Source organism: Equus quagga, chromosome 5 (assembly GCF_021613505.1).
Source record: "Equus quagga isolate Etosha38 chromosome 5, UCLA_HA_Equagga_1.0, whole genome shotgun sequence".
NCBI classification, from domain to species: domain Eukaryota; kingdom Metazoa; phylum Chordata; class Mammalia; order Perissodactyla; family Equidae; genus Equus; species Equus quagga.
Window position 1 is genome coordinate 44,377,019 of NC_060271.1, and position 13,593 is coordinate 44,390,611.

Consider the following 13,593-nt stretch of genomic DNA (forward strand, 5'->3'; position numbering starts at 1 on the left):
TGACTTTCTGACTTACCCATTTCAGCATATTTCATTAGAGAAACAGCTGGAATGGAGAGGAGGCCAGACCTTTGGGTTGACCGGCTTCTTCAGATCTAAAGCAGGAAATTCTTCGCTTTATCTCCATTCAGCCTCTGATAAAACTACTTACTGGGAAGAGCAGTCCTTTGTACGTATCAGCCAAATGCCAGGCCCAGCTGTGGCCTCACCTGTCACTTAGATGCAGTGTCCTTCAGGAATCCATGCCTGCAGCTTTGCCTCAGGAAAACTTTGCCCAGAAGGTCAGAAGATGAGTTTGAATTTCAGCCATGAGAGGTGTGTGCTGAGGAGTGAGCGCTCACTACACCCACACTCCTAACACCGCGGGGGCACTTTTCGGGGGCTTGCAGGGGCAACTCTCATCCTTTGGTGACCTGCTCTCTAGTGGGGGAGCACATTTGCTATTTACAAACCAGATTCTTCTAGGATACCGTCAATGCTTGCCTAGACCAGAGGGCCCGTCTCTCTTATACCCTTGCCATCCCCCCGCCACCCCCTTCTAACGCCACCCACATGTTCACTGTCTTTAGTGCCGGTGACCTGTCACTTCTCTGCTCATGGCCTCGATGGCTGCCCATGATACCAAGTTCAGCCCAAGCCCTCCACCTGGTGCTCAAAGTCCACCACGGCCTGTTCCTCCCTCCCACCCGTGTGTCAGCTGGGTTCAGGGTCCTCGGCAGGGGCGTAGTGAGTTAAACTCATGCCAGGCAGTCAAGGTGAAGAAAGAAAGGAGTGCTTTGTCTGTGAGAGTAGGTCGTGCAGACCCTTGACTTGTTAGAAAGTGGGTAATGCCTCCCAGGGCTGCTCACCCAGCAGCGGTGGACTGAGCGCCCTGTGCCAGGATGGGGGCCAGCATTGCTGAGGTGGGGTGTGGTCCACCCGGCAGTGTGCCACGTAACAGGAGCACCAGCATCATTCAGGGCTGATGAAGCTTGAAAATGTGAACTTACTTTTTACATATCACTTGCTCCATCTCTGAATTTTTTTTTTTTAGTTGAGATGTTAAAATGCCAAGGCAACTGTTAAGAAAAGTTAAAGAGTAAATAGTGACCTTCGATACGATGATTTTCGAAGCCTTGGGTAGGAAAACCTAAAGCTGAAGTTTTCCTGTAGAGAAGTGATCTCTCCAGACTATTAAGGTGGAAAATGAAGAATCTTCTAGAAAACGCTTTGGAGTGTGTTATGTAAGAAATACCAAAGTCACTTCACTTTTCTTAAGAAAGTTCACTCTTTTTGGATCTCAAACGCTGAGCTGGTCTTAAAGTTTGAAATACTTGGCAACTTCTCAGCCTTGGTAAGAGCAATGTTTTATTATTCTGTTTTCTTTTCCAAATCCCTGGCATGCTGCTGAAATCTGCCCCTGGAGAGACGACTGTCTGCCGGGGGAGTTTGGGGTGGGCACCTGCCAGCCCTCCGGGGTTGTGCCAGCCCAGGCTGCTCAGCAGTGATTTAAAAGCAGAAATTAGCTGTGATTCACAACTCAGCCCACTGCAGGCACTCCATCTATTTAACTCTGATAGTCCTCACTTTCGAGTGCCAGACATTGTGCCACAGTGCTTTATAGGCTTTACCCCTCACTTGGAGGGGCATACAGTGCCTCTATCCAGTGAGACAGAAACTGTTGTCATCACCATTTTTCCGACCTGGAAACCACCCGTGGCCACAGGGCTGGTCCATGGTGGAGCCGGGAAGGGAGGCCAGACTGTTGGCTCCAGGGTCAGAGCTCTGAGCCCCATACTCTGGGGCCCTCTCACCCCCAGGCTTGAACAACACGGGCATCCACCACTGGGGCCCGGGGTGTCAGCTTCAACCCTCGCTGATCCGCTGCAGCGCCGTCCATGGTTGATGCTCACGCTGGACCCCTGGAGTGGCAGCTGTTCCCCATGCAGCTATGTATGAAACTCTGGGCTTCCTGAAGCAGCCGGAAAACGTGCTAAGGGTTCTCTCAGTTGGGGGTGTCCAGCCCCAAGGAAGGCAGCGCTCTTTTTGTGTCCCTCGCATCCCCCTTAGCCCAGGGAACACCCTCCTGCTGAAGTCAGTCAGTCAGAGGCAGGTAATCCAGTCTCCAAGCTTCACACTCTAGACGTGGCAGCTTTGCCTGCAGGAGCCCACCTGTGCCGTCCCCCACAATGCTCACTAGCCACACTTTGCATTCTAATTAAAAGTAAATAAAATGAAAAATGCCATTCCTTGGTCAGTCAGACCCTCACACATTTTAAGTGCTCAGTAGCTACCCGTGGCTACCATGTTGGACAACACAAATGGAAAGCATTTCCACCACTGCAGAAAGTTCTGTTGGGCAGCGCTGGCCTCTGGACTGTCCAGCCCTGGTATCTCTCTGGCGTGGCTGCCCGGGGACTGGGTGCTGAGATCGCCCATGCTCTCGGAGGGATGTCCTTATACTCCCGTAGATCGTATAAAGCACTTTAGCACAATGCCCGGTGCCCCAGCGCTCCCTTCAACATGGCGTCGAGACTCCGTCTGAGCCTGATCCAGAGCTGGGCACAGAGCCTTCCCGTGAAGCAACCTCTGCCCACAAAGTCCTGTTCAGTGCTCGGTCTGCAGGGGGCAGCCCCTCAGACCTTGGGGGCCAAGTTGGAATTCACCAAACAAGACCAGCTTCTTAGCTCCTTGTGGGTGCTCCTGGGGCTCTACTCATGAACCCCAGGGAATTCATGAGAGGAATTTAAGCTCCAACTCCCAAATTCAGTTAGGAATCAGATAGTTGGAACCACCAAATAGGCTGACAGAACTTAAAAAATAGAGTACAAATACGTCCCTTCATTTTGGTTGATACTTTTTTGGCCTTTGATGGAACCAGTTAGGCAATCTCCACACTCTGGCACCGAATGTCCTTCCCGCTGGAAGCCCACCAGCTCTGTAACGTGTGGGTGCCGGGCCCTGGCCCAGATGGCCTTAAGATTCATTTGGTTTTCCCTGGAACTTCATTCAAGGTTCCAGATGCTTTTTGCTGCCATAGAATCTCTACTTGAAGCGTGGAAATGTCATGTTAAGTGGTAGAAATGGATGATAGAACTGTTTAAAAATCGTGTTCTCTGGGCTTCATGAAGCATTGTGCTCCTAATTTTGTAGTTACTTGTGATTCAGCGTCAGTAACAGCCCTGCATTAAAATTACCCAGTTAGCTTTACCCAGGTAATTGTCTTAGTTTTCTATGGCTGCTGGAACATTTACTAAAAACCTCATGGCTGAAACAACACAAATTTGTTATCTCACAGTTCTGAGGTCAGGCCCGGGTCTCACTGGGCGAAACTCAGGGTATGGGCCGGGCTGCTTCCTTCTGGAGCCTCTAGGAAAGAATCTGCTTCTTGCCTTCTCCAAATCCTAGAGGCCGGTGCGTTCCCTGGCTTGTGACCCTGTCCCCCATCTTCAAAGTCGGCAGCGCAGCATCCCTCTGACTCTGCTTCCACTGTCACGTCTCCCTGACGCTCCCCTCCTACCTCCCTCGTCCACTTATGAGGACCCTCATGATGACTGTGGGCCCACCTGGATAATCCAGGCCAATCTCCCCGCCTCGGGGTCCTTGGCCTAATCACCTCTGTGGTGTCCCTTTGCCATGTAAGGTGACACCTTCAGAGGTTCTGGGGATTAGCACGAGAATGTCTTTCGGGGCCGTTGTTCCACCTGCCACAGTGGTTAGTAATTCCACTTTCCCAGAGAGGTGGCTAGGGCTCCAGCTCCTTTCTGAGCTCTGCCTTTCCCCTACCCTGTGTCTTACCCTGTGAGTCCTGTGGACAGGACCCTGGCAGAGAACACAGGAGAGCAACAAGGGTTCCTCAGCCCTTGGGGTTTTCAAGGCAGCATGAGAGGAAGTGCCCCTCCCTCCACCCCAAGCCTCCCCAGCTGCAGATATGGGCACCTCTGAGGTTTAGGGGATTGGCAATGGGGGAGTGAGGCAGTGAGCTTCCTGGCTTATCCCCGCCTCCAATGGAGGGTTTGCACTGGAACTCAGGCCCAGAGGGTTCCTTATGTACTTGGGACCTGGGGCCCCGTGAGCACAGCTGAGTCCCCACCTCTCAGACCAGGCTCGTTTGCTGGGGATGCTGAGCTGTGGCCCAGTGCACCCCAGTGCAGCAGCATCTCACTGGAGGCTCTGGCACAACTGCTAATCTCCTGGGATCCAGGGAGCACGGGGAGGGTTCTCAAGGCTTCGTTATCCCGCGTTCTTCAGGAGCTGAAAAGATGAAGTCTCCCTTGCCAATGTGACAGCCCATTTTCTTCCTTAGACAGTGTTAGAAGCAGCTTCTTACCCAGTGTAAATGTGCCTGCTGCAGAAAAAGAAAAAGTGGGGTGATTTGTTTTAAATGTCACTTCTTATTACTACCTCGTTTGGTATGAGTCTTTTCAAAAACCCCTTAAGACACAACAGAGCGTCTGCAGGCACACTCTCCCCTTGGGTTTGAGGTGCCTTTTCCCAGAGGGCTGTGATGCGGAAGGGCACTCAGACCCCGCCAGAAATTACTCTCCCGGGCTTTTGTCCACATGACCTCAGTGTGGCCACATCTGCAGCCTCACCGTGACCTCCCTGAGAGATGGCTACTCCTGTACCCATTTTCAGATGAGGAGACTGAGGCACAGTGAGGTTCCTCGCTTGGCCCTGCCCAGTGGCTGAGCCAGGACTCAAACCCGGGCCCATCAGACCCCAAAGCCTTTGGAACCCAGGGCTCCTCCCCAAGGCACAATAGAGTGCGGGAACCAAGGGCACCCAGAGTGTTGCTCCAGGCCTCAGAGCACCTGCCGTTCACTGAGACACTTCGTGGAGAATGGCTGTATGAGGGCTTTGTATGGCTGTGGTTGATTCAGAGGCTCAGAGGAGAACCAGGAGCTCCCTTCCTGGTCCCCTACCCCGGGATGAGGAGAGTGGCCCCATGCCCCGAGCCTGTCCTAGGTAGGCGCGTGGAACCTAGTGCCGGTGGGAGATGCCATTTCCCACCTTGAGCTGGTCACGTTCCCTCTTCTAAATAGACGAGCTGTCCTCCAGGTGGATTTGGACGTGTGACCTTGTGGGAAAGTCCCCGGGCAGTGTCTCGGCACCTCCACGGCCCCCAGGGCCTTACTCTGAGCGCACAACTGTCGTGGCCCCGTAGGTCAGGCTTGCACAGACAGTGTGTGAAACAAATTGAAGTGAACAAGAACACAAGCTGAACTCAGGCTGGGGTCCTCTTCGCCTCAGATGGGCCCCCCAGTATCCCAGGCCAAGGTTGAGGCTGGCCCAGCATGCACATGGTGAGCCACCTTGCATCTACCCTTCCCGTGTTCCTGGTGTGTGTGTCCTCTGCCCCAGCCCCGTGCCTGGGGGGAGGGATGGAAGCGCCAGAACTTGTGGCCATGCTGGGCTCTGAGGGCAGCCACATGGCTTGATGAGGTGAAGCATCTGGAGTCTGCAGTGGCTGGTGTCCACACATGAACCACATCCCCACGGGCCATATGTTGGTTCAGGGGCGATGGGGTGCCTGCTCTTGTGGGCTTCCAGGCTGGGAGGGAGATGGACCTTAGTCAAACAGACAAGCGATGAATGGGCAGGTACCAATGGAGGTGAGTGCTCTGAAGGCGAGGAACTCTGTTCTAGAAAGGTTGTGATGGGGGAGCCCAAAGTCTGCTGGGCTGTGTCCCCTGAAGAAGGGGTACCTGGGCTGTGCAGAGTGTGGGCCTGGCCAGCACAGGGGCAGGGACAGAGGGAGGCTGGAGGCGCTGGGAGCTTTCCATAGCTCATGGAAGGCCGGAATGTGGAGCAAGGGGCAGCGTGGAGGGGGTCTGTAGAGTTGAGGTGTTTGTTCTCGTAAACCTGAGACCCATCCCTGGCAACCCTCCCCACCACAGGCTCACTGCCCTGCACTCTTGGATACTGAGGGAGGTGGCGATGTTGCAGTGGCTGGTAGGAGCCTGAGGAGGCAGGAGGTGAGGCATTTGGCATGAGCCTTCCAGGCACTTGGGAGCTGACAAATAGTGGTTGTGGCTGGAGCTGCCCCAAGGTGCCTGTGCCCCCCTTTGCCAACGACTGACTGAAGACCCTGGGGCCGTGTGGGGTGCACTTTCCGAGACAAGGGTCAGGGAGAGGGGAGGCCCTCGGCCAGGAAGTGGCCTTAGAAGCTTTGGAGTCTCCTGGTAACGCCAGAACTGGGACTTGTCAGTTTCTAATAAAGTCCCAGCCCCTCAATTACCCAGCCAGGTTCCCAGCTTTCAAGCGTCTCCCTGCGGCCGGCCCCCCAGCGTTAAAGCCTGTGGCTTGTTGCTATCTCTGAAGATGAAAAGACCGGGATTTGGGCTGTACTTGAGATTTTCATGACTCTTAGGAGGGGATTGTTGTATTTTGTACCATAAATGGCACTTGAGGCAGGTTCTCTCTTTGTTGTTGTGTCTAATGCTCTTCATCGACCGACTTCCTTGTTTGAAATCATTTTTGATTAAAGTTAGAAGTTTCTTCAGGTTCCTAATCCAGAAATTAGACATGAGCAGCCATGAGTTTGCCATGGCAGTTGGGGGACACTTTACTGGAACACGAGGAGGGGCACACTCCTGTCCTTCTCCGAAACAAACGGTCAGTGTCCAAAGCGTCCGGAATGTTCTGTCCCTGCAGCAGCACCCTGAGGGCGGCCCCATGTCCACACCCCTTGGCCAGGGAGTCCTTGTTGCCCTCATGGGAAAGACTTGTCCCTGCTTCTCGGCTCACGGCCCCTGAGTCTTATGGTCATGGATGAGAGGGGGAGGCCTGATGGGGAGGACCCTCGGGAACGACCCCTCACCCTGCCTGCTCCCTGGCTGGGAAGTGGGCCCTTTGTGTTCCCCATCCCCAGGATGTGCCCTGGGTGCTTTGCAGGTGACTCTGTGCCCTTATAGCTCACATAATGCCACTTGTCACTGACCACATGGCCTTCCTTCCCTCTCAGAATTGGCCGTATCCGACATGAAGGAGTCCCTGTAAGTATGAAGTTGAATGTGGCATAGAACATTCTGGTACTTTATAACGTGGAATAACCGCTCCTGCTTCTGGCCTGCCCACACACTCACCCCTAACAGTCACTGCGCTGCCCTGACTTGTCTGTCTTCCTGGGTCTCTAAAATGTCTTGTGGAGCCTGTCTCCATGGAGCTCGGACATCGGAGTTCCTGGGGTCCCTGCAGCCAGCACTGCTTCCAGGGAGCAGGTGCCAGCATTAGGGGCACTGTCGAGTACCTTCCCTACCAGGCACGAGGCTCAGCACCTGGCTTGTTTCATGCTATCCCCATAGTTACCCCATGAGGCAACTCAGGTCCGTTTATAGATAAATACTGAACTTCGTGAGATTAAGGGATTAAGTAGAAGAAAGGGAGGGCCAAGGCCAGGCAGGAGGCAGGAACCCATGACCTGGAGGGTGGGGCAGCCCACCTGCCAGGGTGGATATTCGGGACCCCAGTGGTGTGAGGAGTGCAGAGAGGTTGGGTTGGGGTTGAGGGAGAGAAGGACACCTAGGACAGTGTTATGGGAACGTGTGACTTTGGACTTTGTCATAAGCAACAAGGGAACCAAGCAGGCAGGTGCTGAGCTCTGGGGACTCTGACCAAGGACAGGGCATGGACTGTCATGTCGTAGGAAGGCAGATTGTCTGCAGCCGAAAGGAGAGCTCTGGTCCCGTGGGCAAGATGATAGAGAGAAGCAGAGCCTGACAGGACAGACACAGTCCCACCTGGACGGAGGGGTAGAAGGCCGTGAGCTGAAGTGGCAGTGGCTCTAGGAGGGCAGAGGACCATGGTCAGTGTGACAGCTTGGCCCGACAAAGCATCCAAAGCTTCTATCAGACCAGCATCAGAAACGCAGCCAGGGAGCTGGAAGGGGCCAGGGAAGGTGGAAGAAGGTTTGTTAATGGTGCTCACAGCAACGTGGTGGGGCAGCTGTGGCTCCAGCGGGCACAGGGAAGGCCAAAGCGTGGACAGCGCAGGCTGCAGATTTGGCCTTACCCTGAAAGGGAGGGAGCCCGCTCACACCCTGGAGCTCCCTGAAAGCAGGTTGGGGTCTTGCCCCTGAGGGGTGGGCGTGACCGGAAGCATTCTTCCAGCAGAAGCTGTGACTGGGGGTCAGGAGGGGCTCAACGATGGCCACTAAGATACCTTCAACTCATAAACATGTAAATGATGAAAGTAAGCATCTGCTTTCTGCTCACTAGAAAGATAAACATTCAGAGGCTACTAATGTTTTGTCGTTTTAATGTCATAGTAGTTTTTAAAACGGTCCGTTATCTAACTGGATGTCTGAACGTCCTCAGTAATGCTAACATTTGCTCCCTCCCTGCCCAGCCCAGCCCCTCCTCCTGCTGCCCCCCTAAGCCACGGTCTGTGCTCCGCAGGGTGTGTCATCACCATCTCTGGGCGCATGACCTTCACAAGCAACAAGTCCATGGAAATCGAGGTCCTGGTGGATGCTGACCCTGTGGTGGACAACTCGCAGAAGCGCTACCGGGCTGCCAGCGCCTTCTTCACCTACGTGTCCCTGAGCCAGGAGGGCAAGCCACTGCCCGTGCCCCAGCTCGTGGTGAGTGATCACCTCTGGCCCGTGTGTCCTCGGGATGTCCCGCACCGGGCTGACCCGGTCTGCACTCACTGGCTCGTAGGAAAACTGAGTCACATAAGCCCATTCTGGGCAGCTGGGCCCCACTCAGCTCCCAAAGGGTCAGAGCAGGGCCCAGGCCTGGCTGCTCCCTGGACCAGTGACCTTGGCTGTGGTACAGGTCAAACATGAGAGCCTTTCTCTGTGGACTGTGGGGTGGGACTGGGCAGACAGGATGAGAGAGACCCCTATGAGCTGCTTGAAATTGGCATTTCCTCTCCAGGGTGAGGGCAGTGCCTTGGGGCTCCTGATGCTGTGTACAAATGCTAGACTAGGGATGAGGACCCCCCTGAGGGCTGGGCTCTCCAGGAGCCCTAGGCTTCTGTGTCCTGCGAGATGTGGATCAAGCCAGACCCTGCACCTCGGGGCTGGGCCTCTGGGCCTTGTGGCGTTTGCCTGCCTCGGCCACCTGGCTGGGCTCTGCCCTTGGTGTGCGTAGATAGGTGCTTGGCCACACAGCCTCACACGTGGGCTGCTGCCATTGGGAGCCCACGTCCTCTGAGCTCTACCCAGAGACCGTGAGGGTCTCTGGCCCAAGCAGAGACCATGGAGGGTTACAGCCACCAGCACTGGACCGCCGTCCTGGGGCTCTGCAGCCTGAGGTCTAAGATGAGCACAGTTCCAGAGGCTACTGTTTGGGTGGAGGCTCCAGGAGGGCTAGAGGTGTGGCCTTGCTAGCATTTTCCTAACCTGGTAAACAGAAGGCTGGATCCAAGGAACATGTAATACTTTCCCTCCCTCTTGCCGCACAGCCCCCATCTCAGCTCCTGACACCCCCAGTCCCCCCTGGCTCGAGGCCACAATTGCAGGAGACTTCCTGGCTCCCAGCCCCCTCATGCCCACCCCTGCCCAGTCCTGGCGTTACTGCCTCTCTCCTGGCCCCCAGGCCTCTGGTGGCACCTGGAGCCACCACAGCCTCCTCCCTGGTCCTTCTCTCCCTCTCTTACACTCACACATACTCCGTTCTTCACAGCATCAGAGTGATCTCTTTTTTAACTCTTCAGATCTTGTCACCTCCCTGCTGAAAGCTTTGGTGCATTCAGAATAAATTCCAAGCTCCTGGCCTCACGGTGAGGCTCCACGTGCCCTGCCACCCACCCGCCTGCTCCCTGCCTGTCTGGAGCCCCTGTACAGACACACCTTCAGGGCTGAATCCTCCTCACCCAGGTCTGGGCCTGATGTCGCCTCCTCCGAGGAGCCCCTGACCTCCCATCCAGAGTGCCCCACAGTCCTCTCTAGTCTCATACCTGCCCCGTCCTTCTCCAAATAACCACCACCTACCCCAGCTTAGGTTTGCCGGTCATTTGCTAATTGCCCATCTCCCCCACAGGACTGAGCTTCATGAGGGCAGGAGCATGTGTGCTCCTACTGGGTTGCTAGGGCCTGGAACAGTCTTGGCACTTAGTGGGTGTTCTCTGAAAATGCATGAACCCTGCTGTGTGGAAGGCCTGCCCGAGCGTAAAACCACGATGCGGAGGGGAGATGGGTGGTGTGGGCGCTCGGAGGAGCAGGGGTAGTTTGCTAGGCCTCTGGCCTTTGGGCTGCGGAGGAGGGTGTGGGCAGGAGCCCCCAGGACAGCTGGTGGGGCTGGGGCACTGTTGAGAGATCCCAGGAGCTCGAATCCCAACACTTTGGCAAGTGCTGGCCACAGGGAAGCCTGAGAGTTGGGGTGCCAGAGGCAGCTGAGGTTCAAGGTAGTGAACGGGAAGATGGTGAGTGGTTGATGAGGATGCTGGGCTGAGAAGTGCTCAGTAATTGTGGATTGAATGAACGCACGAAGGATGCTTCCAAATTTCCCTTGAGGCTGACAATGGTTTTATAATAACCCTCACGAATTCCTTACCAATGCCAGTCAGGGTGAGTGCCTCACCTGGAGTGTGTCCTGGGGCCTGCCAGCTCTGAGCCCTCGGCTTGCTTCTCTCAGCCAACCTCTCCCAGCTCTGGGGCGGGGCCCCCCTGCTCAGTACTCCATTACACGGGTGAAGACCCCCTCAGACCAGCAAGACTGAGGCGCTTGTGGAAGGTCACACAGCTAGTCCTTGAGGAGCCTGGGTTTGGATCCAGCACGCAACTTTCTGTCGCTGTGTGGAGAAAGCCTCCGTTCAGGCTGCTCCTGATTTCTCCCTGAGCCAGACCCCATGTCTGTCACTGGGGCAGCCCTTCCAGGGCCAGGAGGAAACGGGAACCCAGGGCTATAGTCAGAGCTTCCTGCCCTCTGTGGGGTGAGGGAGAGGGGGGCAGAGTGGCCTGGGCAGGGTGGGTCTCTCGAGCACCTGGCGCTTTTGTGGAAGCGGCTGGATAGGCGGCTCAGCCCCCTGCCAGTCTGAGCGCTGCTCCAGCAGTGCCCCCAGGCCCCCTGCCCTGCAAACCTGCTCCCCATGCAGCGCCTGTGCCTCCTGGAGGGGGGTCTGTGCTGAGAGCCTCAGCAGTGAACAAACAGACCTCATTAAGAGCTCACTTCCTCCCCGAGGCTGGGAGCGAGGCCCATGTGCCTCTTCCCCTGGCTGGCCGGCCCCTGACCTGGGCGAGAGTGCTTCTCAGTGGCAGCTCAGGCCCCTCTAGGAGCCTCCGGAGCTGCTCACCTGTCCCTGCTCCTTCCTTCCTGGGCCTCATGGGCCCTGCGGGGGCAGCACCCAGTGTGGCAGCCACTGTGATCCGAGCCTCCACTGTGGCTGGAGGAGCCTCAGCTGCCCACAGGGCCCCCTCGTGTCACTCCCCCTCCCCTGCGGCCCCTCCCTCCACTCGCTCTTTGCCGGGGTTGGGTCCCACTTGGGGCTCCAGTGAGTCAGGTGGCAGATCATGAGATCCCTCAGGATGTGGGGTGGGGCGAGGTATGCACAGAGGAGGGTTGTGAACCTGGCCTTGAAGGATAAGGGGGTTCAGCTGGGTTGAGAGGAATGATGCGGTGAGAGCCGGGATGGGGAGCCGTCCTTAGGCAGCCACCCCGGCACTCCATTTCCGACATGCCTGTCACCTCCCATGTAGGACTCTCAGCTGGGCCTTCCCCTACTTGGGGCTTGTGGGGCACGGGTTCCCCTGTCAGGCTGGGGGCGCTCTCGGCCTTCTCCTCTTCCTCCACATGTCTCCAGCCCTGCCACAAGCCCCACAGCCCTCACCCTCAGCCTGTTTTGGGGTGTAGGACCTCCCTGTTGAAGCCTTGCTCCTCCCCTCATCTCCTAACCCATACACTCCCCCTGTGCTTTTCACCTGCCCCTCTCCAGGGGGGGAGCCCCACACAGCACTTCTGACTTGAGCCTAAGGGGGCCTCCTTTGCCCCGAGTACAGGGACTGGGGGTGCCCGTCCTCACCCCAAACCCCCACCCAGTGCCTTGGCAGGACGGCTTCCGCCCACACCTGACCTTCCCAGCCTTGACCTCTGCAGCCCCGCTCTCTGGGGCTGAGACGGCTTCCTCTCAGGGCCTTGCCTGCTCCCATGGCCCTTAAGTGCAGGCTTGCCCTGGTTCTCACCTGGACTTTCATCTCGTCTCTTTGCATATGGTCACAGTGCGCCTTGAGGACACCGGTCAGCAAGGCTGCCCCCAACATCTCTGTCCTGGATGCTGAATTCTACCACACACAGGCACATCCTTGACTCTCTCCTCCCTGCCTCCCCGCCTCCCCACCTCCCCGCCTCAGGGCTCCAGCAGGGTGGCCAGACCCAAGGACACTCTCTGTCTTTATCTCGCTGGCCTGTCTCTGGCTTTGGCATGACTCACTGGGCCTCAGTGAGGCCTGCGCTCCCTTGACTTCGGACTGCACTGTCCAGGCAGCCACCCCATGGTCCCCTTGGTGTGAGGCTTCAAGGCCCTGGCCTGCACCCTCCCCGGTTCCTGGGCGGTTGGGTCCAGGCCCTGCCCCGGCATCGCCTGTATTTGCATTCACTCCCCAGCCGACTTTGCCAGCAATGCCCCCTCCACAGGGTTTCCACAGGCATCTCAGACAGATCTTCCCAAAGTGCAGTCGTTATCCCCCGCCCCCCAGGTCTCACTCCTCCTTGTGTGTTCCCTCTCTCGGTGAGTCTGAGAGGACCTGCTGGCTCCTCTCTTCTGCTCAGCCCCCACGCCCACCGTCTCTGGACCCTGTCCCAGTGCTGGATCCCTGCTCAGCCCCGAGCTGCACTCCCTCCTCCGTTCCTCCTGCCCTTGATCCGACTCTACCCTGCAGCTGAGTGAGTTTGTTAAAACCAAAGGGATTCGCCTCCTCTCCTGCCTAAAGTGCTCAGCGGCTCCTCAATGTCCCCTGGCATGGGGTCCAGCCAAGCCAGGCTTCTCTGTTCTTCAACCTCCAAACTCATTCCTGCTTCGGGGCCTTTGCACCTGCTGCTCCTCTTCCTCAGTCCCTCAGAGTCGGGACCAGCTCTTTGCACTGTTTCGCAGATATTTCCTCCTTAGTTGGCCTTCCCTCACCCTCCAGATAAAGCATGACTCCCCCCCGCCCCGCGCCAGTCTTTCCCGTCACCACGCCGTTTCTTCAGGCACTCAGTACCACCTGAGATCGTCTGGTGTGCACAGGCATCAGTTTAGTATCCACCCCCTGGCCCAGAATGACTCCAGGACTCCCGCGGAGTGGGGCTCAGGACATGTGTGGTAGCGATTCACAGACTTGCTCACGTCTCTGTCCCACGAGTCAGTGCTCCGCCAGTCCATCGCAGCGGCAAGTGCAGGTCCCTGAAGACTCCACGGCTACCTCCCTATGCTGTTGGTCGGGCGATGGGAGCGGGCATCCTGCTGTCTGCGTTCTGATTGGGATTCTTTTTTTTTTTTTTTTTTTTTGAGGGAGATTACCCCTGAGCTAACTACTGTCAATCCTCTTTCTTCTGAGGAAGACTGGCCCTGAGCTAACATCTGTGCCCATATTCCTCTACTTTATATGTGGGACGCCTGCCACAGCATGGCATGCCAAGTGGTACCATCTCCGCACCCAGGATCTGAACTGGCGAACCCCGGGGCACCGAG

At 56.6% G+C, this 13,593-nt stretch overlaps 1 protein-coding gene across 6 annotated transcripts in view; it reads left to right on the plus strand.

Moving 5' to 3' along the window:
* The window catches only part of ACOT7 (acyl-CoA thioesterase 7), a 120,016-nt gene that overhangs the window by 91,466 nt on the left and 14,957 nt on the right, over positions 1-13,593 (plus strand). For 3 of the 6 annotated variants that reach the window (XM_046662098.1, XM_046662099.1, XM_046662097.1), the window contains one exon: positions 8,379-8,563. In XM_046662098.1, coding sequence (XP_046518054.1) covers positions 8,379-8,563 — 185 coding nt within the window. Of the gene's footprint in view, positions 1-6,946; positions 6,978-8,090; positions 8,173-8,378; positions 8,564-13,593 lie in introns of those variants that run through there. The other 3 variants (XM_046662100.1, XM_046662101.1, XR_006888691.1) reach the window with 3 other exon arrangements.